Here is a 23,425-nt window from a genome sequence, read left to right as displayed (position 1 = left end):
CTAGCACGTTGCAGAGGAAAGAGATTCTGTTGTGAGATGTAACAGATTTAATGCGAAATTCGCGAGGATCTTGCATTGAAATGTAGGCATAAAAGACGGAGTGGTTATTGAAACATGATATATCGAATATAAAGGTATAATGTACGAAAATAAGCATAAGGAGTTCCATTTTGCAAGAGCCAAACAATCCCAAGGTCCCGCGGCAATGGAAAAAATTGGAAGTAATTGGTAAAAAGGATGTACCTGATCACCTGTCTATAGGAATTGTAAATCTCTATGATATGCAAGTGACTCTCCAGATGTCATAATATTGAACGTACAATACTATAGCTATTGCAGGGGCATAATAGTAGCATTATTAAATTCCCGATACAGAGATATAGCTCAAAGATCAAATTTATTCAGCGCGGGAAAACAGGGAAATAACTAGTTTAAACCTCAATAGTGGAGGTCTGGATTTATATTTTCGTCACAACTTGAATATATCAAAAAGCTATGCATGTGCAATTTTGTTCGTTATAAGACACGACCAGGATCATTCTCCATGGCAGGGGGCTATGAGCATATCTCTCTTATGACCGCTACTAACTAGTACTACCCATGCTAGTCAAGCACAGCTATGTAGTATATACTAAGTACCTTCCGAGGTTCATCGTCGTATTGATTCTTATTGACACTGGATTGATCTGTCACATGCTATTATAGCTCAAGATAGTGCATATTATTAGCTTGCAGAGCTATACTTAGAGTGTAGATTTGTGTGCAAGGTGGTTACGGGAATAACTTGGGTATAATTTATGGGCACCATAATGCATCCCGTGGTACCAAATAAGGTGGGGTCCATATCTAGATCTGCTAGAATATCAATTAACCACGAATCACCGAAAGGAGCGGCATGCCGCAGTTATAGCTTGCTAATCAGCGAGCCGAGTACCGTCGGATGTCGGAAGCCGGTTATTGCCGTGATTCTAGAAGCCTGCATCACTTTTACAGCTTTGCCATTTTGAGTAAGCAAATAAGCATGTACACGTGGGGCATCTCCAGCTTCCTATTTGCTGTAAGCCAGTCAGTAGGTGCAAACGTAAGAACCTTGGAATTTGCTTCTAATTGTTTTTCGATTAGCTTTTACGTCAATCTAGGCAAATGGGCCTAAATACCCATGATGCACCTTCCGTACCGATAGCTATGTGACTAGAATACTCCAATGGAATATGTCAATGTATATTTATAGAATATCCTGTTGCTTGATCACGAAACGCCTACGGAAGTTTTCCTCGGCTCATGATTGGTTCATAGGAAAATTTTCCTGAAGAATATGCGGCATGGCCCACTATGCAGGGACTCGGACTCATTAGACCAGCCATGAAGTTTCGAAGGATTGAAAATTTGCTCAAAGGCAGTGGCTCGAACATCCATGGACAAATTTGATGACAGCAATTTCTTGCACATTGAAGAAATAGCCAGTGAGTTTCTTCCATGTCAACACAATAAATTAGCCGATGGTAAGGTGACGTTGCTCTAACTGCTTTTGTGGACGCGAAATTAGTCATATTCTATCGATTGATGTAGAAGAATGGGCCAATGTCGTATCTACTAGGATTCAGCTGTCTCACCATAGGTTTTCTTGTGTCACAAAAACTCCCTGTCCCTATTTATAGCCAGCTAAAATTTACTGTACTTATATCCTCTCAACTGCCTCGAAAGCTACGAATTTTTGTACAGACCTTGGAGCGCATTATGCTTGAAGATCAAAATCCAGCGACAGGCTCAGAGTCGAAAAGGAAGAGTGGTAATATCTTGTTGATCCCCATAATGCCAGGGACCTCGTTCAAATCCCATGGGCTTGCAATAGAGCTTGCTAGGTTTGTTGCATGATGCGGGATGTTGACTTTATTTTCATTTTTCAGTTAGGATTATGCCTCTATATGGTTCAATCATCTCCATTTCTCACAATTGAACCCGAAATAGCGGAATCGAAGCGTTAGAATGGAATTGGGATCCAGACAACGGATTCTCCAACAAAATGGCAATGGGATTGGAGCCAACTGTCCGTGCGGCAGGTTAGGTCGACATTAGCCGACCATATGAAGTGTCGCTACCCGCAGCATTCTCGACATCATTTATATGAACGATGGTAGGCAGATGGTAGGCAGATGGCAGCTCCTTTCTCAAGGATTTGATATACATCTTGCAGGAATACGTGGCATCGCAAACATGCATCGAGATTGCCGGCACATTCGAGAAAACGAATATTTGAAGTCATTTGCAGTAAAATCTGGAGTGAGAAAAATAACGCACAGAATTTAAGATCAAGATGTGCGCTCTGAGAAGACTCGCCTCAAATCAATCGTGGCTCGCAATAATTGATGAGTCTTTTGAAGTTGGGAAGTAGTGCGCGGTCTTTCAACAGACGTTTACCTCATTTTTGGTGACCTGGCTGTTCAATTGACCAATTGACCACAGGGTGATCTAATGTGAAGCTACTGAGGGATTTCACGGACCGAAGAAACTATGAAATAACGGTCTCTACAAATTACGTACGACCGACAGATTGCAATCTCTTTGTGTCTGAGAAGTCGGTAATTGGACCCCAAAATGGAAAATAACAGCGGGAACAGTCGGATTTTGCCAGCTGCGCCTCCTCCAAATGTTGTATACTCGATGATGCTCGAGTACTTTAGATTGATGTGATCGCTTTGCGTCGGCAACTCGAGGAGATTCTAGATATGCCCAGTCTTACTTTGGGGGCATAAAGCGGACGGCTACATCCGCTTTCTAGGCAGTGACCTTTGCTTATCTTTTCTAACACCTGGATCGCTTGTTTGCTTCCGAAACTAATCCGGAATAAGTATGGCATGTTCCAAGAAACCTTGAACATATTGACTGTCGTCACCGCATTACGAGTGGCTTGAACCCGTTCGATGAACCTAATGCATAGAAGCAGGATTACGGCGTTCTCGAGCATACAGGGCGGACTAATGAGGAAAAGGAAAATATCTTATCCGCCAATAGCAGATTACGCGACGGTGGTGATCCCGTTCGACCACGGAGGAATTTCTATTCGTGGGGATCGTGATTGGAACGGGCCAGGTATGGGTTCACAATGATTGGTCCGATCATCCTGGACTTATACTTTCTGGCTGCAACATTGTTGAGTTGTCTAAAGTGATGGCCTGCATAAGCGCGTCCAGCTTCTGTAAGAGTCCTCCAATATCCCCTGTTCCAAAATGACCTTCCGTTTGTGATCCTCTTGCGTCGTGATGACGAGAGAGGGGAACATGAAACTATAGACTCCTCACGTTCCTTTTTCTCGTGTCAACTTACATGTGCATGATGTGGGCCTTTTTCGTCCAGACCCGCAGCTTGCTCAGCCCATGTGTGAGCCATTCTGGAGATGAATGACAAGGTCGCAGTCTCAGACCCCTTCGGCGTTGCTTAAATCTCTTGAACCATAACCACCAGACTTGGCGCGATCAACAGCCTTTAATGCATGAAATTCCGCAGAGTCACACGCAAGCGGTGAGAACGTGTCTAGCGGCAAACAAAGGATAGGTGGCATGCCCTTTTTGGTAAATGCATACTGAATCCTTCATTGAAAATGTACCAACGGCCCCCTCAATCCATCCAATCCCACCTGCTAGGATTGGATTACCCCAGAATTGACCACAAGAACTACGAGGGCCAATATAAGCCACTAAGCATATCAATTGGGATCCAGACCGCTCATTGACCTCATTTTCCACATTTTGAGAACCCAAGATTGCGCTATATCTCAAATGGGCAGGCACCAAACTGCCTGCAGGACACCTATATTAAACCACAATGAAAAGTGGATCCACCAGTGGGGGTGGGACGAATAAGCCTCGGCTTCCCAGGTCTCTTATTTCTCTACACCCTCCTTGTCCTTTCGCTTAACAGTGTTTAGAAAGTGCGCGATTAAAAAAGATCGTATTTGTTTTTTCTGTTTTTTTAACCTTCAACGGCCAATGGTTCATGGACTTGCATGTTAGTCGTTTGGGAGAAACTATCGGTTCCCGTATTCCCAAACATTAAAATCCAGAGCGGCTGGGGGCGGGAACTTGATAAGACGATGATGGTATAGAGTATTCCCGGAAAACCCAGAAATGTCTTTCCAGGCGGTGCCGGCGGGATTGTATTATTTTTACGAAAGCACGTTGTCCACAGGGGTCAATGAGGGATTCTTCGGGTTTGGGGGAGAAGGATTGGACCATGGATACGCCATAGAAAAGACCAAAAATCCACGTTTCCCGCTTATAGGTGACGGACTCGCAGTAGGCTAGACTTAACCCGGTTCTCTTTGACGTTAGTCGCTATGGATAACGCTAGTAGGGGCCTATGCAGTAGCCCATTAGCGATCCGGCGTTAGCCGGGGTCCAGAAAGTTACAGAGTCGCATTGCTTTCACACTGGGACCAATCCCCGTCTATTCTTGGATATCGACTGGCCCGACCAGATTCCTGCGAGACAATTGCACATGCTAATCTACCAACCCCAAGCCTTGAATTCTCCACTTCATTCCTATCCTCGACTCCACCAAACGCATGATATGATATCGATCCCACATTGCTTGATCCATTTAGGAAGCCAGCATTAAGGTGTGGACTCACACCCAGGACCAGCCCCCCAATGCCCGTATCATGTCACCCAAATTGGTTTCGGAGATCACCGTCATTCTGGTCAAAGGGGTAATTATCTAGAAAAAACTTGGTAGATCAGGGGAAGAGTTATCAAGGATCTACCGAGTACGATGATAAGGATTTCTAGACTAGTGAGACCTTTCTAACGCAAGATAGATCAGATCGAGTCTGGTGCCACTCTAACCCCTCTTCCCGCCCGGAACGTTTCTAGGCGGTTCACATCGGCGAAGAGAGTTAATAACGATAGTTTTAGGGGGAGGGGAAGAAATAAAAAAAAAGGATAAAATCAAGAATAATATAAAGAAAATCCCAAAAAGCCGATGCACGAGACTATCAACCCCTCTCGCCTAGAAGCAAGCACGGCGGAGTCACTCTTTCTAGAAGCTCGTCGGGGAGAGAGTGGGCACATTAAGATTGACGGATGCCTTGAAACTTACCCCAGGTCCGCCTTGAAGTGGATCGACGTACCTGCGCAACTGGGCAGTTGGGAGAGTGGATGATATCGTCAGTAATCAGTGCCTTGTCGCAATTGGCTACTCCCAACTTGGCCCTCTATCTGTTATAAGCCTTCTACTCTCCACCTTCCTCTGAAAATGATCTTCGTGACCTTGAAACCTCTTGGCAATTAAGGGTCCAATTGTTGATCACTTCGATCTATTTCTCCCCTCTATCTCCCCCTCTCATCATCTTGTTCTACATATCAAATGATTCATGATTAATTTTCTTCTTCTTTCTTTTCGTTGCACATAAATTTCAAATGCAATGACGCGCACCGAACCTGCACATAGCGCTTCCTCTTGGGAAACCAAAAGCATTGCTGCCACCGATGATGGCCACCGACTTGACTCGGGCGGGCAAGATTCACGGCCCCGGGGGCGAATTCGTCGGTCAATGACTGCTTGCAATACATGTCGCAAGCTGAAAACTCGTTGTGATTTGGACCCTCGTGGTCACGCTTGCCGTCGTTGTCTATCTCTAAGGTTTGTGTTCATTTGCGTTGTGCTATCTTTTGAAGACTTGTCAAATTCGTTTGTCTGCGGGTTACAACCTTTAAAACCCCGAGATCACTCGAAAATATTACCCAATGCAACAAGTTTCAATCTAAGCAAGAGCCTTCAAGCTAATTCGTGCATTCTGCAAGACTTGAGTGTGAGCTACCTGAAACACCGGAGCGATATCAAGACAATGCATCATCATGGTCCGATGCCAACGCAACCATCCCTTCAATCGAGGAGCGATTGGTGTCTCTGGAGCGGGGAATGGGCGAAATGATCCATCTCATGCGACAGATAGTCAATCAACCATCCCATAATGCCGGCAGCCCGAATTTCCCCACTCGAAATAACAGCATAGATGAGGCTGCTTTAAATGATCATGGACCCAGTTTTACTTTAAAGCCGGTCCAGTTCATTCGTGATTTACAAGTTGAATGTTTCGGTGAGAGAGACCAGTTCTCCGCCGAAGGTGAAATACTGGGAGATATTGTCTCTCAAGGAATCGTAGATGCTAAATTATCATTGAAACTGATCGAACTGTGAGTGTTTCTTTCCACGTCTCTTTGGACTATTATAGAAAGAAGAATCTAACTGGCCTCATTTCTAGCTTTATCGATTACTTCAGTCCTTGGGTCTCTATAGATCATTCCTCAAATATACAGCGAGCGAATCCTCTTTTGTTCAATACAGCCTGCTTATTAGCTTCCCGATATCTACCAGGAATGCCTCCAAATACTATTCATGAAATTGCACTTCAAGTTCAACATGCCATTACGAAGACTCTTTGGAGAAAGTCACCATTGACAAATGATCTCCTTCAAGCTCTTGCATTACTTTGCTTATATCCTACTTCTGGTCACAAAGAAGGATTTATGGACGCCTGGTTATTGAGCGGGATCTCAATCAACCATGGCTTGAACTCTTTCACTTTCTTGCACAATCCACCTAATAAGGGTGCTTTACCAGATGAGATTCTTCCTCAGATGCGTCTGTGGAATACCTTTTGTCTAACCCATTTACAGTGAGTACACCTGTTTTGAAACCTTATTACTCATTCGACCTAGGCGCAGTATGCTAACAAAAGAGAAAAACAATTTAGCTCTGCACTTGGCTATGGTCGTACTATCAACGTCCACTCACAATTTTTTGATCATTGCTCTCATATTTTGGATCATCCCCGAGCAACACCAGAAGATGGAAGAATTGTTGCAGAAATTTCATTGTATCGCATCACTCTGAAGCTTCAAAGCAGCCCCCAGCGTCTTCGGTTCGCCGAGACAGAGTATGAGGAAATCGAGCGCTGGAAAATGGATTGGGCGCATCTTCTCTGTATGTCGCAATTGCCCTCCCCTCCCCCAAATGAAGACACCTCGTATCCACTAACACATCCAATAGCAAGCGAAGGTCAATCGACCCTCGAACTCAGCATCTGGTTCTGCCAGCTTCTCCTCCACCGAACCGCCACCCGAATCCAATCCGATTCCGATCAACTAGTCTCCGAAATATGCAGTAACGCCCGATTAATCATTTCACGGTCCATGCAAACCCGCTTTTCCGCTGCACCGGGCCTAATAGACCATGTTTATTACATTCTCGGTTATGCCGCCCTCACTCTCTGCGATTATAATCCATCAGACCCACTAATCGACCAAGTGCGAGCTTTCCTGCTCCACCTCGCTCCAAGCAGCGATCATCTCTCTTATCGTATTGCCTACATTGTTGGCGAGGTGCAACGTCGCTACTCCGAAGCTGCAACCGCCACCGCCACCGCGGGCCAGTCTTCCCCCGGTGTCCAAGCTATGAAGAATTCAATATTCGTGCCGCATCCCCCTCGCACAGAAAACTTAGATCTGACTCAGCTCATCTCTACAGCGGGTGGTATGGAGCCCGTCGTAGATAGCTATGGTGTCTTTGACCAACTCATGCCCGGTTATGTGCCGTCTCAAACGGCGTTCTCGGCCCCTGCAATGTTTCAGCAGCATCCTGCGCCCGTCATGGGTGGGGCCATGCCCATAAGCCTGGTGCCGAGGGCTCTTCATGACTTCTGAGAGTATAAATGTTTATTTTTTCTTATTGGACTGCCTTTTTTCTCTTAAATCTTCCTTTTTCTTGGCGTTTGGATTTTACATGTGGGACGTGATCGATGTGTTACATTTGAGCTTCAGACTTTACCATTCTTCGTAAATAACAATATCGTGGCTAAGGGTCCGGTGGAGTACAATTTGACTTTGATTTTCTTGGGGAAGGGAGGGTTTCTTCAACAAAAGATCTAATTACACTGTGAGCCTTGGGGGGTGACGAAGTAAAAAAAGTGTTGTCTGATAGTTATATGCTTTGAATGCAGTTTGTCTCGTTTATCGCGTCATCCGCACATTTAGAATTCTAAGTATCTCCAAGTCCAGATTACGCTACCAATCAAGGGGTCTTTCCTAGTCATCCGTGGATATGACTTTTCAAGTTTCTATTGGTGCAATCGCACTATTACCCGTGGTGTTACAATCGTGTCCCAACTTTGATCTAGCACATCTGTTTCCGGAAGTACAAGGGAGGGGCGTATTTCAATTGGCAGAACTATACAAATAAGCCCCCAACAAAGGAGCATAACGGCCCCGGGACTCAGTGTTAAAATCCGCCATATCGCTGGTAAGCTACTCTCGATCATAAATTGTTAGTTTAAAAAGGTGTACTAGCCAGAGTAATCTGAGTAGTGAATAGAATACGCAAGCCCAAGTATAGTATACCACACAGGTCATAATATTCATAAAGTTAACAAGTAAGACAAAAAGCGTTTAAGAAGATAAACAGAAGAGACAGTCTGATATCTTTGAATCAAGGTATGTTTTTTCTTTCCAGCTCCAGGCTATCCATGCTTTTCCATAATACGCATAACCGGAGAGATATTAACTCGATCTAAACATTGAAAGCCAATGGACATACCTCAATGCGCATAGCCACGAATGCAAGTCTTAGAATTACCACACCGACGTATAACCAAGTATGAGCCACGTCAGTCATTGTGATGGTATTGTTAATACATGGGAAAGGGGCTGATCTGGAGGTAGGATCATTATGATGCTTCTGGGGGATAAGATGATGGGACGGAATTGAGATTCAGCGAATATCTGAGGGCGAGTGATGAATGAAACTAAGACTGTTTGAAAACGAGAAGCACTAGGCCAATTGAAACAATCACATTGAATTGCCAATATATAATCGATGGATAATGAAGTCTCTGAAGGAGGTGTAGCCTATCAAATCCCTCATCCGTTTACCGCCGTGCCATAATAGAACGCAGAGCGCCAACTTCGGGCCCGACTTAGCCAATCCTGAGTTATTATGTTCCCATTGATGGGTACCCACCATGCTAACCGGAAGCATCTATGAATAGGAATGATATGTCTGTAATTATTTCAGATTTAGCTGTTGGGAGTTTCATCATGAAGATGAATTCCCTCAAAAGAAGGCAGTTTGGTGAGGCTTTACAGACGCTGGCAATTAGTCTGAAAATGTTCTTGAACGAGCCAAGGGCTGCTTACTACTTTCGATTCAGCGTCGAGAAACCTTAATCTAGGAAGCTAGAGGCGGAATACCAACATGGATGAAAGTGATGTATGAAGTGAGAAGCTAAGCTACGGAGGTGAGAGATATCATGGATGAAATGGGTGCTTGAGGCAGAACACCTGCATCATCAACACTGAACACCAAGAATTTTTCACGACACGAACCCATGAAGCCGAGCCAGCAAGAGCAGATATCTCCCGTCATTTTACATAAGTGGGGCGTTGAGGCTAATTGCATTGAATTATGGGGCGCTGTCGTGATCGAGTACCAAGCGAGCCGAGTCCCGCCTCACTCGCTCGGATATCTAACAACTTGAATACTCTTCGTCGCATTTTCTCGATGACAATATGGAGAATACTGTTTAAATCGTTGTTCGATAATTCTAGGAAAATTCCGATGCCATGTTAAAGCGTTCTATGGTCAGGAAAATCGCACGCTCTAGTACTGGCTGCCTACAATGCCGGCGGAGAAAGGTCATTATTTGAAACCCGCGAACGATATTTGCGAATATCAAGACGCTAAACTTTATTAGGTGAAATGTGATGAGCAAGCTGGCGGATGTCGAAGCTGTTCAAGGCTTGGTTTCCCATGTTCTCTATCCGATGTTAGCTGCGAGTAGTCCTTCGGCGAGCTACCCCATGGGATTTCTACTGACTCTACCCAGCTCAACCTCAGTACGCCCATCACGGCTCCACATCAGTGTCTTAGAAGCGAGTTGGCCGTGCTTGTGTAGAATGCCGAAATCGAAGACTTCGTTGCTCTGCAGAAAAACCTCAGTGTCCCAATGTGTTGATTATACTCGCAGACGATTTGGGGTTTTCTGATATTGGATGTTTCGGAGGTGAAATACAGACACCGAACATTGAGCAGCTTGCTCAGGATGGCTTGCGCCTTACAGACTTTCATACAGCATCGGCTTGTTCTCATACGAGGGCGATGCTTCTCAGCGGTAGGATGCGACACCACCTTATATTTGGAAAATTGATACTAATTCTGTTTAGGTACCGATAACCATGTTTCTAGTCTGGGATCCATGGCGGAACGAATGAACGAAGAAATCCAGAAAACCCTGGCTACGAGGGCTATCTCAACGATCGCGTTGTATCACTGCAAGAGTGTCTTCGAGACTCAGGTAAATAATAACATCTTGATTCCAAAACAAGAACTGGACATTGACATGAGATTTACTTTAACAGGCTATCAGACTCTGATGCCAGGAAAATGGCATCTCGGCCAAACTCCTGATCGGGTTCCCGACATAATAAAATATACTATATACAGAGATTCATGGATGGTCTGATGAAATACCGATGCAATCTAAGAAGAGCAAAGGGTAGTTCCAAGCGCAGAGCTAGGGTATAGAATCCGTGGCTCTCCGCTGTTCATAGGAACAGGCACATCTCCACTGTCATCAACAGTAAGACTCGCACAGGTGATAATTTCAGTCACGCTCAAACCGGCCTCAAATCCTGTATCGGACAGCGAGAGGGTATACTCGCTTCCACCACTACCAAGGTTCGACAAGACAGTAATGGTCTGAGTGCCATTGTAGCCCTTACGCATTGCCAGGGTGGTATCATCTTGGTAGATGGGGTAGTTCTGGAAATTCCCAAGTTAGACAAAGCAATAACTCGAATGAATGATCGCGATAATTTACCTTGTAAGTGATGTAATCGGCATCCTTGTAGATCGCCTGGTTACGAATGGCATTTCCTTGAGAAATGAGCGTATACAACTCGCTGCTGGTATCAAACTTAGATAGCCAGACAGCTTCACGGTTGTTTGGAACAGCACCGCCATCGTAATGCTGCTCTTGACCTGCGTAGATGATAGGGATACCATCAGACATGATAGTGAAAGCGGCGGCATTCTTGGCGAGAGACATGTCATCGGTGTAACTATGATATTTTAGTTTATGAAGACAACATTACTAATTGGATCGAAAACATACGAGGCAAATCGTGGGTTGTCATGATTTTCGACAAAGCTTCCCAAGAGGGTGGAATCAGCGCAGTCGGATTTCACAGTGTTGATCATGTCGTAGAGATCACTGATACTGCCGCTAGTGGACTCAAAAGCTCGGAGAAGGGGCCAGTACCTGTTCAATATTAGCTATGTCTTCGAATAATATGAAATGAGAGTTGCTCGTACGTGGGGTAATCAAGAACACCATCCAAAACATCTTGGTAAGGACAGACCAAAGTCGGATCACCGTTGTCTACTTCTCCAACACAATAGACGCCGGCTGCCTTTTCAAATCCAGGGAAAAAGTCCTTCTGAACTTCGAAAACCGAGTCAATTCGAAGACCATCAACTGTTCGATAGCGTTAGTTTCACTTCCGGTATACCAGTGATTCAGTGGGACTCACTAGAGTAATTGGAGACGAGATCGGTGATCCAGTCATTCCAGATGTTTTGAACAGTCTCAGACTCCGTGTTAAGATCCGGCAAAGACACAGTAGTGTCACCTTCCCAGCATTGTTCTGCCATAGTTGCATTGCTGTAGTCGGTGATTTCACAGTAGGCGTGGAAGTAGTCCTCAGAGTTGAAAGGGTTGAAGACACTATAGTCTACATCATTGCCAGCGCCTGCGTAGCCCTATAGTCATGCAAAAGTTAGCCATAAATCACTGTTTCTCAGAAGCTCCACCTAATAAGACATACCATATGGTTGGTCACAACATCCACCATAAGGTACATGTTGCGATCATGAAGGGCAGAAGCTAAAGCCTTGAGATCTTCCGCGGTACCATAGTTGGAATTAATCGAGTAGCTGTTTAGTCGTCAGTTACCTAGTCCAAGTAGATGATTCGCTCTGATACTAACATGTCCTGCTGCCAGTAGCCGTGGTATGCTTCTCCATCAGAAGTGGACTGGGGCAGTTGTTCGGTGACGGGAGTGATCCAAATGGCAGTAAAGCCCATGTTTTGAATATAATCCAACTTATTCATACTTAGCACATCTCAATGAGCTCAATGGACCGATATCCTTACCTGATTGATAATTCCTTGCCATGATCCCCCGCAGTATTGCTATACAGAAACAGAATAAGCAAAACAGCACTGCACACCAATCAAGTCAATGTCCAACTCACCCCCATTGACGAATCACAACTAGCAGTTGTCGAATTATCAGTTCTCGCAAACCGATCCGTGAGCATAAAGTAAATCGACTGAGTACGCCATTCGGCCGGTGTCGCAGCAATAGCCGGACCGATCAAGCCTGCAAGCCAGGAGTAGCGCCAGAAAAACATCATGAATCGAACTTGAAATTGTATGAAACCTTCTACAAGGGATAGGACGAAGTATGATTTTTTATACCATCGACTTTGTACTACGTAGGTCGAATGTCAATTTGAAACAAGCTAGAAGAAGCCGATCTTAGGTCTATCGGGGATAAGAACGGAGTGGACACGGACGGCGCGCATACACAACACTGTGACCTGCGACCGAGACAACAAATCACAAGAAGTCCGACTGTATACAGTACAATTCAATTCAATAACCTTGGAATATGATGCGCATCATAAATCTCCATCAAATGTCCGTCCCTGGTAACTTCCAAACTTAAAATATTCACCCGATTCGACCGGTTGAAGAACGCGGTGCTAAAGCCGAAGTTAGAAAGGGGAAGCCCTGAATTTTGATGAGGTCCACCATTCGAACTGCCTAGTGGGTATTATAATGGAATACCGTAAGATCTTATCCACTTAACAGATGTATCGCCAAATCTCATTGCGTGACGCTTTGTTCCCGGATCCGGATTCCATCCTGCACTATCTGATGCGGGCCAAACCCTCATTTTTGCACAGAGCAACGGGGTCGCCGAAGGGCTACCAGGAACGGGCTTCAATCGGCATTTTGGGTTACAGGATCGGCGGTCAGATAACTGCATGTTGGGAATGAGGGATACGTTAGAACTTAAATTTCCAGGGTCGCATGAGGGGTTGCATGGGGGCTGAAGGCGAGGTGATTGGCTTAAGCAGGCGTTTGTCGATCCCTGTTCATATACGTGTTTGAGGAGGATCAAGGCGCTGAGTCTGAACTTGGTTTTACTCGTTCATATACTTTTTTGGAAATTATCTTGATTGCACAATAGTTTCCTAACTCAATCTAATCTAACTTACTCAGGTACCTGGTACTTCGAGATCCGCACTGAATAATGTTCCCGGCCATATCTGCCCACTGGCTCTTTTGAAAGAGAAATCCCCGACTTGATTGAATCCGAGCTTCTCATAGTATCTATCCTAATCAGCAAGTTACTCAGAAGAAGAAAAAAGATAGTCTCATGGACATTATAACCGAAACCAAGACTCACTTATTCAATCTACCCCCATTGCCAGCCCAGCAATCCACATAAAGCGTATCGTATTTGTTCACCCGTCCATAGTCCTTAACAGCCTCAATAAGGGCCGCCCCAGCACCCCTATGAAGTGGATCTGTTCGGAAATCTGAAATAATAACCTCCAGATACAAGAACTTCTTTTCCTTGTTTATCTCATTCTTAAGCTCTTCTCGTGCCGTTAGATAGCTCGGTAGTGAATCAAGCACTACAGCCGCTCCCACTCGCGTAGGCATATTTGCATCCTGTGGACGTTCCTGTCCCTCAACGCGGTTCAAAATTTCAATCTCAACAATCATGACTTTTGGAGGATTTTCGTCTTGCTCGGACTTTCGGACAGAATCGACTGTGTCCTCTTCAAAGCCATCTTTTTGGGAGAAGGGCTGTTCGCCCCACATTCCACCAGCGCCAATGGAGGCCAGGTATGGTAGGGTCGAATCAAATGCTGCGATGATGAACTGGGCATCGTCGCCGGCGAGGGTTGCATTGCGTACATGGAACTTGTTGGAGGTAGACATGGTATGCTGGTGTTATTATTGGAGTGAACACGTAAAATTGTTGTTCAAGAGGGGTAGCTACGAGACTGGTCAATCCGGATGCTACGCCACATTGACTAAGGGGGTTCAACCTTGGAATATCACTTGAGCAATTAAAATGGAAAGTTCAAGCAAAACGCATTGGAGGGTTAAATATTGAAAACCAACGAGACTATGATAGCAAATTTAGAAATTCAATTTAAACTAAAAAGTAAATGAACTAGACGACATGAACCATCAAAACCCAGCCTCATAACTCTCAAATCTACCACTCAAGAACAATTCCCTTCCTGAACGCTCCATCTGGAGTCATACTCTGCAATTTAGTAATATACAAAATGTGTGAGTTAGGATCATAAATCGCTGACACAGGAGGAAGATCCCGACCATCCGCCTTAACCGATACACCATAACCATTCATCGCCGAAGCAACAGGAAGCGTCGCACCCAAAATAGTAATATTAGCAAGCTTATTAGACTCCTTCCAATCCCCCTGAGGCGAGATGGTAAAACGGTGCTGAGTCGCCTCGAACAAAACATCCAAGGTAGATTCGGGATTAACACTCTGCCCATCATCGAGGTAGACTTGTCCCGAAGCTGTGCCGTTTGAACTTAGCGCAGCTATAAGAGACCATTCGGAATTTCGGGCATCTCGAACCGTCAAGGCGGGTTCCTGCGTTGGGATAATGCTTCCTCCACGTAGGTACACGGGGATATGGCCTAGAGGGGCGGAGATGGTAGTGTTGATGCCGGGCTGAGCAGAGATGGCAGTCTGGTTATACCAGTCATACCAGACTTCACCCTGTTGGATTCCTGGGAAGACTGCACAGACGTGATCTACTTGTGGTTCGAGGACGGGAATAATCATAATAGAAGGCCCAAGTAGAAATTGAGCATCAATGCCGGCTAGCGAAGGGTCATTTGGGAATTCCCAGGCTAAAGCGCGCATAACGGTTGAGCCAGTGGTGTGGGCGAGATGGAACAAGGTGTAGAAGTAGGGAAGAATGGCGTAGCGAATCTTCATCGCGGTTTTAGAGGCATCGGTGACAGATGCCCATCGGTATGGCTCCTGACTAACAGCATTGATGTTGTTATGGTTTCGATAAAATGGGAAGAATGCAGATAGCTGCATCCACCTGGAACAGAGTTCCTCGTTTGTGTTACCGTTGAAGCCACATGTATCAACGCCGAACATTGGGATTCCGAAAAGCGAGAAGGAAAGCGCATGTGGAATAGAGAAGAACATGTTTGCCCATGTGGACCAGTTATCACCACCCCAGTGACCGGCCCACTTTCCAGACCCTGCAAAAGTCCCTCGGCCGATTATGAAAGGACGTTTGGCTGAGTTCACTTCAAGTAAACCGTAGTATGTGGCGTTGAGAAGTTGGTAGCCATAGATGTTGTGCACATCATACTCTTGGATGCCATCAAAGTGTGTAGCATTGGGAGACACAGTATGTGCTGCTAGGTCATGACCACCCTGAACATTATTGATGACATAGGGCGGGTAGTTGACATTACGCACCCCGGGAGTAGGGGTAGAGCGGAGGAAAAAAGCAGACGATGCTGATGGTCCTATGGCGCTTTCTTCTGATGCAGAATCGGTCATATTTGTCGGATCAGATCCACCAAAGTAATTTTGGAGTCCATCGCTCTGTCCTCTTAGCAGTGTAGAGGGAGACCGAAGGTGATCCATGTCTCGATCATGGCTCCCACAGCTCCCAACACAGAAGGATGCAGGCTCATTCATGTCAATCCAGATTCCATCAAAGACAATTTCCTCGTGCCAAGTTACAAGCTCATTTGCCCAGAAAGCGCCGGTCTTGGGACTATGCCAGTCAGGAAATACCGCGTTTCCTGGCCAGACAGTGCCGATATAGAGACTTCCGTCAGGATTCTTTAAGAATACATCATCTGCAGCACCACGGGTGTATGTGTCATATCTTCAAAATGTCAGGTGTTAGTTCTTCAAATGCGGGATAGGGTATTTCACGTACTTATCATTCTCATCGTGAGGATTTGGAAAATAGATAGCCGCATCTACAATGGGGATATAATGACGACCACCATCGTGAAGCTTATTCAGAAAGTCTTTACCCTCGCCATAACCGAAGTTTACCGGATCATTAGTGAAATCGCGGAATTTCTTCATGTAATCGATGTCATTCCTATAATCTAGTCAGCATTGGTTCACTAGAATATGACACCCAAAAGTAAGCGCAGCTACTCACCAAACGTTCTCAAGAGGAATCTCAGCTTTTTCGAAATTAGATACAAGGTCATCCATGGTAGACCAGTCATGATATCCAAAGCGACACTGATGATACCCAAATGTAAAATACTGTTGCATAGCAGGAAGACCAACAGTATTGACTTGATAGCTTTTCGTGACCTCTTCCTGAGAAGGACCAAGATAGAAAGTCAGGTCAATACTTCCACCGAGAGAGCGCCAAGTCAACCTTTGAGTATGAGTAAGAATTTCTTGGCCATGGGTATTCCTGAAAAAGACACCATGTGAGTAGGAAACGTAGTTCTTGGATTGATCAGCCCGATCTCTTGCCACGGGAATATGATTTCCATCATCATCGAGTTCGAAGTATCGAGTATCCAGATAAAAAGGATGAGATCCATAAAGATTTCTGCGTATCATAAAGTCAGTACCAGCTAATTGAAGTGGGAGGAAGAAGAGAAACTGACGAATTGATCGGAACCGGGATATCAGTTGCATAAAGCGTTAGTGTCAAATTTTCTAAAAGTCGCGATTGCAAATTATGCTCCCCAAGCCCATAGATATTATAATCTGCCGGCAAAGCCGTAACGAACTCGATGAACTGATTCTCAAAAACCAGAACAGAATTGAATGTATCAAAAATGACATCCTGATTAGACACCCGTTTCAACTTAAACTGGAACGAAGGCTCATTCGACCACTCGATTGAAAACGCATCTCCGAATGTGATCTGGTTTTCATCTTGAGTAACATAGCTGCGCTTGAAGTTCAATTTGTTCGCCTTTGTCGGTGGCACCAGGTAATCTGGAAGTATGAACCACGAGTCATTCGACGAGTCAAGGTATGTAGGTGTAATAGAGACTTTTGCCAAGTCTTCCTGCAAATACTCAACGATAAAATCCAATGAGTCGACATCGGTGCCGTACACATTGCATGAATAACCAGCTAATGACAATGTAGCTTCGAAGGTAGAATCGGTGTTCTTGATGTTGGATGCTTTATATCCTGGACAAGTCGTCTGGGCATCAATAGCTTCTGGATCGTCGATGTTGGCGATCAGTGTTGCGCCCTCGTTTGCAAAGACAGAAACTATAATGATAGTAAGCTACCTGCAGTATCAGAAATCCGGGTGATCTTGTCTGGATTCAATACCATGAATTGCTGAAAATAGCCAATACCCAGCCAAAAGGCCCTTAAAATAAACCATCAATTTCGAAAGATTCACGATGCAATTTCGTGAACCGTAGTCTGTAAACAGACAAGTCGTTTGTCTCTTTTTCTTTTCTTTTGCCCTGAAATATTCTGAACACAACTTCCCAAGTCGGCACTTTATAGCCTCCCGCAAGGATGCAGGTGCCTGATTGCCTCCGTGTTACGCAAGGGTATGTTTCTTCGGCTTGACACTGGCGTGTTATACTCAGACGGGACTCAGCATTGAAGGCGTAACAGTGACAAGCCCTGTGGCATGATTGAAGATTAAGTATGATATTTTGATGCGGAACCTTGGGAGGTGTGGTCAGTTGTTCCTGCGGGGTAGGAAGGGGGAATAAGCAATGGTGAAGTCAATCCGTCATACTTCCGCCCCGGGTCGGTGATACCTCCCTAACGGGAGCAGAGAAGTTTAACAAATGGTTTGCCGTGGAATAGATCCGAGTTATTCGATTTTCAATTGTTCATTGTCAAGCAGTGGAACCGGAAATTTTTGAATGGTCAATTTCAAACACGGAGCTCTTGAACATTGAAGCATGGTCATGGCAGGAGAAGTACTTCAAGGTCAATAATGTTTACTGTCTTCATGGTTAAGTGTAAGCTAGTTGAATCATCATAACCACTTGCAATAGAGAATTGATTTTCATGTCATAACAGATTTCAAATCCCATGAACTTGATAAGCAGAAAGTGAGCTTGATCATAATAGATATTAAAAGCATGCAATGTCATTCAGTCATGATATATTCATACAAAGCAAGAAGAATCCCAGTCCGCTCGGGGCTGGGCTTAATAAAATGCAAGAAGGACAAGAAAAGGACTACCTCTTCCCCTTCCCCTTGTTCTTTTTCTTCTTCCCAGCCTCCGGCTCAGGAACACTAACAGTTCCTTCCGTAATATCATCGCCTTGACCCTCCAATCGCTGAGAAGCACTAATAAAAAAACTCAAATCCCTATTCTCCTCCTCCAACGTCGTCTTCTGAGTCTTCAAGGTTCCATTCTCCTCCGTAAGAAGACCCAACCTCTCCATAAGAGACTGATTCATAGTTTTCTCCTCTCGATAATCCTTCTCCATACGCCGGGCCAACGCCTCGAATTTCTCAGCCCGCTTCTCAAGTCGGGTGCGATCTCGCTCAAGACCAGGAATAGTCTCAGTATGAATAGAGTCGTACTTCAATTGGAGATCTGAAAGATGTTTCGCTGTAGTATTCGCCGCTTCTTCCGCTGCAACGGCGGCGGCACTTGCCTGCGATGCCTTGTCCGCTGCACGTTCGACAATTTCTTCGAAGTAAGCTCGCTGGCTTTCAAGTTGGCTCGTGAGGAGGTGGGTGTATTCTACGCTCATGTTCTCGAGCTTTTCCCGGGGGACGGCGTCAGCCCAGTCTGGCGGATCGAGAGCGCTATGATCTGCGGCTGGGAGCTCGACTAGCTTGCCGTCTGTTTTGCTTTGAATGATACGGTGTACGTATGCGTCGCCGACATAATCCCAGACACGCTGGGAGTTGAGGTCCATTGCGAAAACGTGCGCGGTTTGTTTCCAGTGGTCGAATGCGTGTGCGCCATCATATCGACCGCAGCCAACAGTTCCGCAAATCAGACATGCCCAGAGATTCTCTTCAGAGTGGCAGACGTTACACTCAGCAGGTTCCTCAGTTGAGTCCATGGTATTGCCTGCTCTGCGGAAATCATCTTGCGTATACCGACATACCGGGCAACCGCTTCCTTTCCATTTTTGTAGACAAGTACAATGGAAGACATGCTGACAGATTATAGTCAGTAGACCAGTTGTCTCGTCCATTCGTTCCAAGCAAACAGGGCAAGTAGGCAACTCAATAAGTGCCGGAGTAGGAGGCGCAAGAGGCTTCGTAGAAAGGGTAGCTTGTCCCGAGGAGATAGGACCAGGTTCCGCAGGAGAGAGACTAGATGGCGAACCCGGCTCAACAACTTGAATCTCAACCGATTTGACAAAAACCACATGGCATGTCTCAGGTTCCATGCTATTGAACACCTTCCCATTCCATTCTTTCTGCCACTCAACAGCCTTCTTTCCACCTCGAAACTTCATCAGAACCATGTACCGATTCGCGCGCGGCGTCCGAATCATTCGAAAATGACTAACATCATCCAACGTCTTCTCACCCACGAACCCCAAAAAGTCGGACGGAGAAAGGTAAGAAGGCACAGCGAGAATACACAATGTAGAGCAATCATCAAGACCACGCGTAGGCGAGGACCGAGAGAGAGACGAAGCCGAAGAAGCAGTCACAGGGAAGGGGAATGCTTTGAGATCCGTCGAATTTGTGCCTCCACCATGCCTTGTACTCCCCGTGATAGCTGAGCCCTGCTGATCTCCAGGATGTCTAGCCGCCGCCGCAGAACCTTTCAGGTAGGTCGGATAATCATCATCGTTATTCGCTAGGTACGGCGTTTCCTGAGAGTCGCGGTACAAATGTACGGTTCCAAAGATACTGTCCTTTGTCTTTTGATCGAGCGGGATGTACCGACCCTTTGTGCGCAACCCGCCCAGGATATCAGTTCCAATACCTGCTGCGACGAGGTTATCTTCTTCGGGCGCGGGACACCGTGAGGCGCGATTTGCGGAACCACTATCATGCGCGACCATATCAATGCACTCTATCGTTATGGGGCCAGCGCGGGGGTCTGTTCGTAGTGTCGGTGTGGGATGTGGGGAGGTCGAGGAAGGAGTAGCGGGGGAATGGCTTGATCGTCGTGATTGTTGAGAAGGCGGGGTATTGTTGAAACCGGACGAAAATCGAGACCGGTGTGTGAGTGTGAGTTCGTTGGTATCGTGCTTATTGGTATTCTTTAATTCGCTGGTTGCGCTTGACGGTGGTGTGGAGTTTGAAGAGCGGGATCGGCTTTGGAATGGTTGGAGAGCTTCATAGGCTGATTCTAGAGCTAATGATGACTCTTTTTGAGAGGAATCATTGGTTCGGATCACTTCAAGACTGAGGTGATAGAAGTAAGAGGGCATCCCGGGCGATAGCTCGCATGACGTCGTGGAGTCTCGTGGAGTAGTCTAGTCGTGATCTCAAACATCATAGGCAAGATGGACATCTGGAGATGATTGCGATAAGAAATCGATGATGTAAGCATCCCCGGAGTTTGCACGTGCAATATTCCTGCCTGGGGTGTCATAGTTGCTATGCCACATAGTAATCCTAAATTTTTACAACTCGTGTCTATACAATCTCTTCTGCAAATATCGCTAGAACCGACTTTGTAAATTTTGATTGATAATGCAGATTTACAATCACGGTAGAAGCCCAGAGGTATTTGTAGCAGGTAGGGGCAGAACCTCAATGTTCGGGGTATACAAACAAGCCAAACTCAACAAACGGAGTGCTTCACGTGAAATTATCATGCCTGTCATTCTCGCAAAGCGGTTCGGGGGGAAGTAGAAAGTGGGGAAATCCAGCGGTGCCATTGGCCACTATACACTTTATGGGTGGCGTCACAAGACCTGGTTTTTGCGAATGGGAAAATTTAGACGCGCGTGGCAACTACAGAATACGAACTCAGATACTTTTACAGTTAAGAGTTAAGAAGTAGAAAGTGTCTAGCAAAGGCCGGCAAGTAAAGCCGGGTTCATTTCATTGGGTAGTAGGATATGGAGCACCACGAAGGGTGACAAGAAGGAAGAATGCCCGTTGAACCGAGTAGTAAAAGGTTTAAAAAAGAAAAGAAGCCTCAGCTTCAAAACTGACCGAACGCCATGCAGGTCATATAGGACCCATCGTAGTCGAAATCATAAAAATCAAAATCTGAAATTACTGGCCACCACGCAGGCGAAGCACCAGATGGAGGGTAGACTCCTTTTGGATGTTGTAGTCGGACAGTGTGCGACCATCCTCCAACTGCTTACCAGCGAAGATAAGACGCTGCTGGTCTGGGGGAATACCCTCCTTGTCTTGAATCTTGCTCTTCACGTTGTCGATGGTATCAGAAGACTCCACTTCTAAAGTAATAGTCTTTCCCGTGAGTGTCTTGACGAAAATCTGCATACCACCACGCAGACGGAGAACGAGATGAAGGGTAGATTCCTTTTGAATGTTGTAGTCGGAGAGAGTGCGACCGTCTTCAAGTTGCTTTCCAGCGAAGATAAGACGTTGCTGGTCTGGGGGAATACCCTCCTTATCTTGGATCTTGCTCTTCACATTATCGATAGTGTCCGATGATTCAACCTCAAGCGTAATAGTCTTTCCAGTAAGGGTCTTAACGAAGATCTGCATACCACCACGAAGACGGAGGACAAGGTGGAGGGTAGATTCCTTCTGAATGTTGTAGTCGGAAAGGGTACGGCCATCCTCAAGCTGCTTTCCAGCGAAGATCAGACGCTGCTGGTCAGGAGGGATGCCCTCTTTGTCCTGGATCTTCGACTTAACGTTGTCGATTGTGTCAGAGGACTCGACCTCAAGAGTAATAGTCTTGCCGGTCAGAGTCTTGACGAAGATCTGCATACCACCACGAAGACGAAGGACCAAGTGGAGAGTAGACTCCTTCTGGATGTTGTAGTCGGAGAGGGTGCGGCCATCCTCCAGCTGCTTTCCAGCGAAGATCAGACGCTGCTGGTCAGGGGGGATGCCCTCTTTGTCCTGAATCTTGGACTTGACATTGTCGATGGTGTCGGAGGATTCAACCTCAAGGGTGATGGTCTTGCCAGTCACTAGGGTGATATATTAGTACAGAACAGAGCGATGAGTAGAGTGGCGATAGTGATGAAAGGTCGCATCCAAGCATCATATGCAAAGGAATGGAGGGGGAGGCTGAGGTGGTGGGAAACTCACGAGTCTTGACGAAGATCTGCATGGTGACAGGAGTGATTCAGGTGATGTTCTCTTAATAGAATTGTAGACAGGGATAGAGAAAATATGAGGGGGAAAGAACACGCGTTGCAAGATGGCAGTGTGTGATAAAGAGAAGGTTGGAAAGAGGAGAAAGAGAAAGAGGGGGTTTATAAGTAGGAGAGGGAGAGGGGGCGAGAGTTCTGACTAAGGAACCGCGATGCGTATGGGAAACTGCTAGAAAGGCTGGATGCCGGGTGCCGGATGAGTCAAGTAAGTTAGGAACAGGTTACTGACGCCACCAGTGTGAAAACCTTGTTCCCGGTTTTTCCTCTTACTTTCCTACCTCGTATCTGTACTTTTTCCAATCTACACTAAAATGACACTAACATAAATGCCTCCAGTTAAAACAAAAACGCTACCTACACCGTGCCGTGTTGGTAACGCCATCACCGCCAGGACCCGATGACGTGTGAGGGCTTATCGCAAAAAGAGGGGGTGGAACCCGGATTGCAGTGGATTGCACTCTAGCGGCTATCGAGGTACCCAGATACGGAGTACGGGGCGTCTCGCAGTTCAAAATGCTGATACTGCGTGCCGAAGCGGATTGCTGATTGGCTTGATAGTGCTTAGTCACCCCACTGCGCCCCTTCTTTATTTTCTAAACTTAGCCAGTCAGGTGACAATCGTGTGCGGACAGCAATAGATCGACACACTCCCGCGCTCTGATCCACAACGGCCGAAAGAAATTCCCAAGGTTCCCACGTTTTACACTGAGAGTATATCTTCAAGATTCACTAGTTGATTCAATGGCTTCATATCTACGAACTTTGGAGAGAACTAGTAAATTTAAAGTTTTCCATAGAGAGAATTTGGTATCGCCAGTGAAGGATATATAGACAAGATCCCGCAATTCGCGTAAAGACGGAGAATTCCACCCTTGGTAGGCCCCGTTTTCCTCGGCACGCCGGATTCAAAATAAGACATAAAATCAACAAATGCGGGCGACAAACCACAAAGAATGTGACAGTTGAGACTGAACACAGCCTGGACTTTTTCCTTGAAAACCAAGCGCTGTCACATATAAAAAAAA

At 45.8% G+C, this 23,425-nt stretch overlaps 8 protein-coding genes across 8 annotated transcripts; 2 read left to right on the top strand and 6 right to left on the bottom strand.

Moving 5' to 3' along the window:
• Positions 1 to 3,116: 3,116 nt before the first annotated feature.
• Positions 3,117 to 3,387, bottom strand: N7478_007866 (uncharacterized protein; the record flags this gene model as incomplete). The annotated part of the gene is made up of 2 exons (XM_056924080.1): positions 3,117 to 3,284; positions 3,325 to 3,387. The coding sequence occupies 2 exons, from the start codon at positions 3,385 to 3,387 to the stop codon at positions 3,117 to 3,119; spliced, it is 231 nt and encodes a 76-aa protein (XP_056776806.1).
• A 2,032-nt stretch (positions 3,388 to 5,419) lies between these two features.
• On the top strand, positions 5,420 to 6,195 carry N7478_007865 (Zn(II)2Cys6 transcription factor domain-containing protein; the record flags this gene model as incomplete). The annotated part of the gene is made up of 2 exons (XM_056924079.1): positions 5,420 to 5,637; positions 5,799 to 6,195. 2 exons carry the CDS (start codon positions 5,420 to 5,422, stop codon positions 6,193 to 6,195), a joined length of 615 nt encoding a protein of 204 aa, XP_056776805.1.
• Positions 6,196 to 6,374: 179 nt separating this feature from the next.
• Positions 6,375 to 7,700, top strand: N7478_007864 (fungal specific transcription factor domain-containing protein; the record flags this gene model as incomplete). The annotated part of the gene is made up of 2 exons (XM_056924078.1): positions 6,375 to 6,673; positions 6,752 to 7,700. 2 exons carry the CDS (start codon positions 6,375 to 6,377, stop codon positions 7,698 to 7,700), a joined length of 1,248 nt encoding a protein of 415 aa, XP_056776804.1.
• A 2,830-nt stretch (positions 7,701 to 10,530) lies between these two features.
• On the bottom strand, positions 10,531 to 12,468 carry N7478_007863 (alpha-amylase; the record flags this gene model as incomplete). Its single annotated transcript, XM_056924077.1, has 9 exons — positions 10,531 to 10,812; positions 10,871 to 11,111; positions 11,165 to 11,311; positions 11,365 to 11,527; positions 11,583 to 11,811; positions 11,877 to 11,985; positions 12,039 to 12,154; positions 12,206 to 12,244; positions 12,307 to 12,468. The coding sequence occupies 9 exons, from the start codon at positions 12,466 to 12,468 to the stop codon at positions 10,531 to 10,533; spliced, it is 1,488 nt and encodes a 495-aa protein (XP_056776803.1).
• A 1,057-nt stretch (positions 12,469 to 13,525) lies between these two features.
• On the bottom strand, positions 13,526 to 14,071 carry N7478_007862 (acetyltransferase (GNAT) family protein; the record flags this gene model as incomplete). Its single annotated transcript, XM_056924076.1, has 1 exon — positions 13,526 to 14,071. One exon carries the CDS (start codon positions 14,069 to 14,071, stop codon positions 13,526 to 13,528), a length of 546 nt encoding a protein of 181 aa, XP_056776802.1.
• A 283-nt stretch (positions 14,072 to 14,354) lies between these two features.
• On the bottom strand, positions 14,355 to 17,526 carry N7478_007861 (glycoside hydrolase family 31 protein; the record flags this gene model as incomplete). Its single annotated transcript, XM_056924075.1, has 5 exons — positions 14,355 to 16,032; positions 16,087 to 16,257; positions 16,321 to 16,728; positions 16,787 to 17,408; positions 17,472 to 17,526. 5 exons carry the CDS (start codon positions 17,524 to 17,526, stop codon positions 14,355 to 14,357), a joined length of 2,934 nt encoding a protein of 977 aa, XP_056776801.1.
• Positions 17,527 to 18,347: 821 nt separating this feature from the next.
• N7478_007860 (putative RING and UBP finger domain protein) lies at positions 18,348 to 20,522 on the bottom strand (the record flags this gene model as incomplete). The annotated part of the gene is made up of 1 exon (XM_056924074.1): positions 18,348 to 20,522. One exon carries the CDS (start codon positions 20,520 to 20,522, stop codon positions 18,348 to 18,350), a length of 2,175 nt encoding a protein of 724 aa, XP_056776800.1.
• A 796-nt stretch (positions 20,523 to 21,318) lies between these two features.
• On the bottom strand, positions 21,319 to 22,357 carry N7478_007859 (ubiquitin family protein; the record flags this gene model as incomplete). The annotated part of the gene is made up of 2 exons (XM_056924073.1): positions 21,319 to 22,214; positions 22,336 to 22,357. 2 exons carry the CDS (start codon positions 22,355 to 22,357, stop codon positions 21,319 to 21,321), a joined length of 918 nt encoding a protein of 305 aa, XP_056776799.1.
• Between the last annotated feature and the right edge of the window lie 1,068 nt (positions 22,358 to 23,425).

This window comes from Penicillium angulare, assembly GCF_028827245.1.
Source record: "Penicillium angulare strain IBT 27051 chromosome Unknown utg000005l_segment0_segment0, whole genome shotgun sequence".
Lineage (NCBI taxonomy): Eukaryota > Fungi > Ascomycota > Eurotiomycetes > Eurotiales > Aspergillaceae > Penicillium > Penicillium angulare.
The sequence above is the reverse complement of the archived record's forward strand: the minus strand, read 5'-3'. Positions and strand labels throughout refer to the sequence as shown.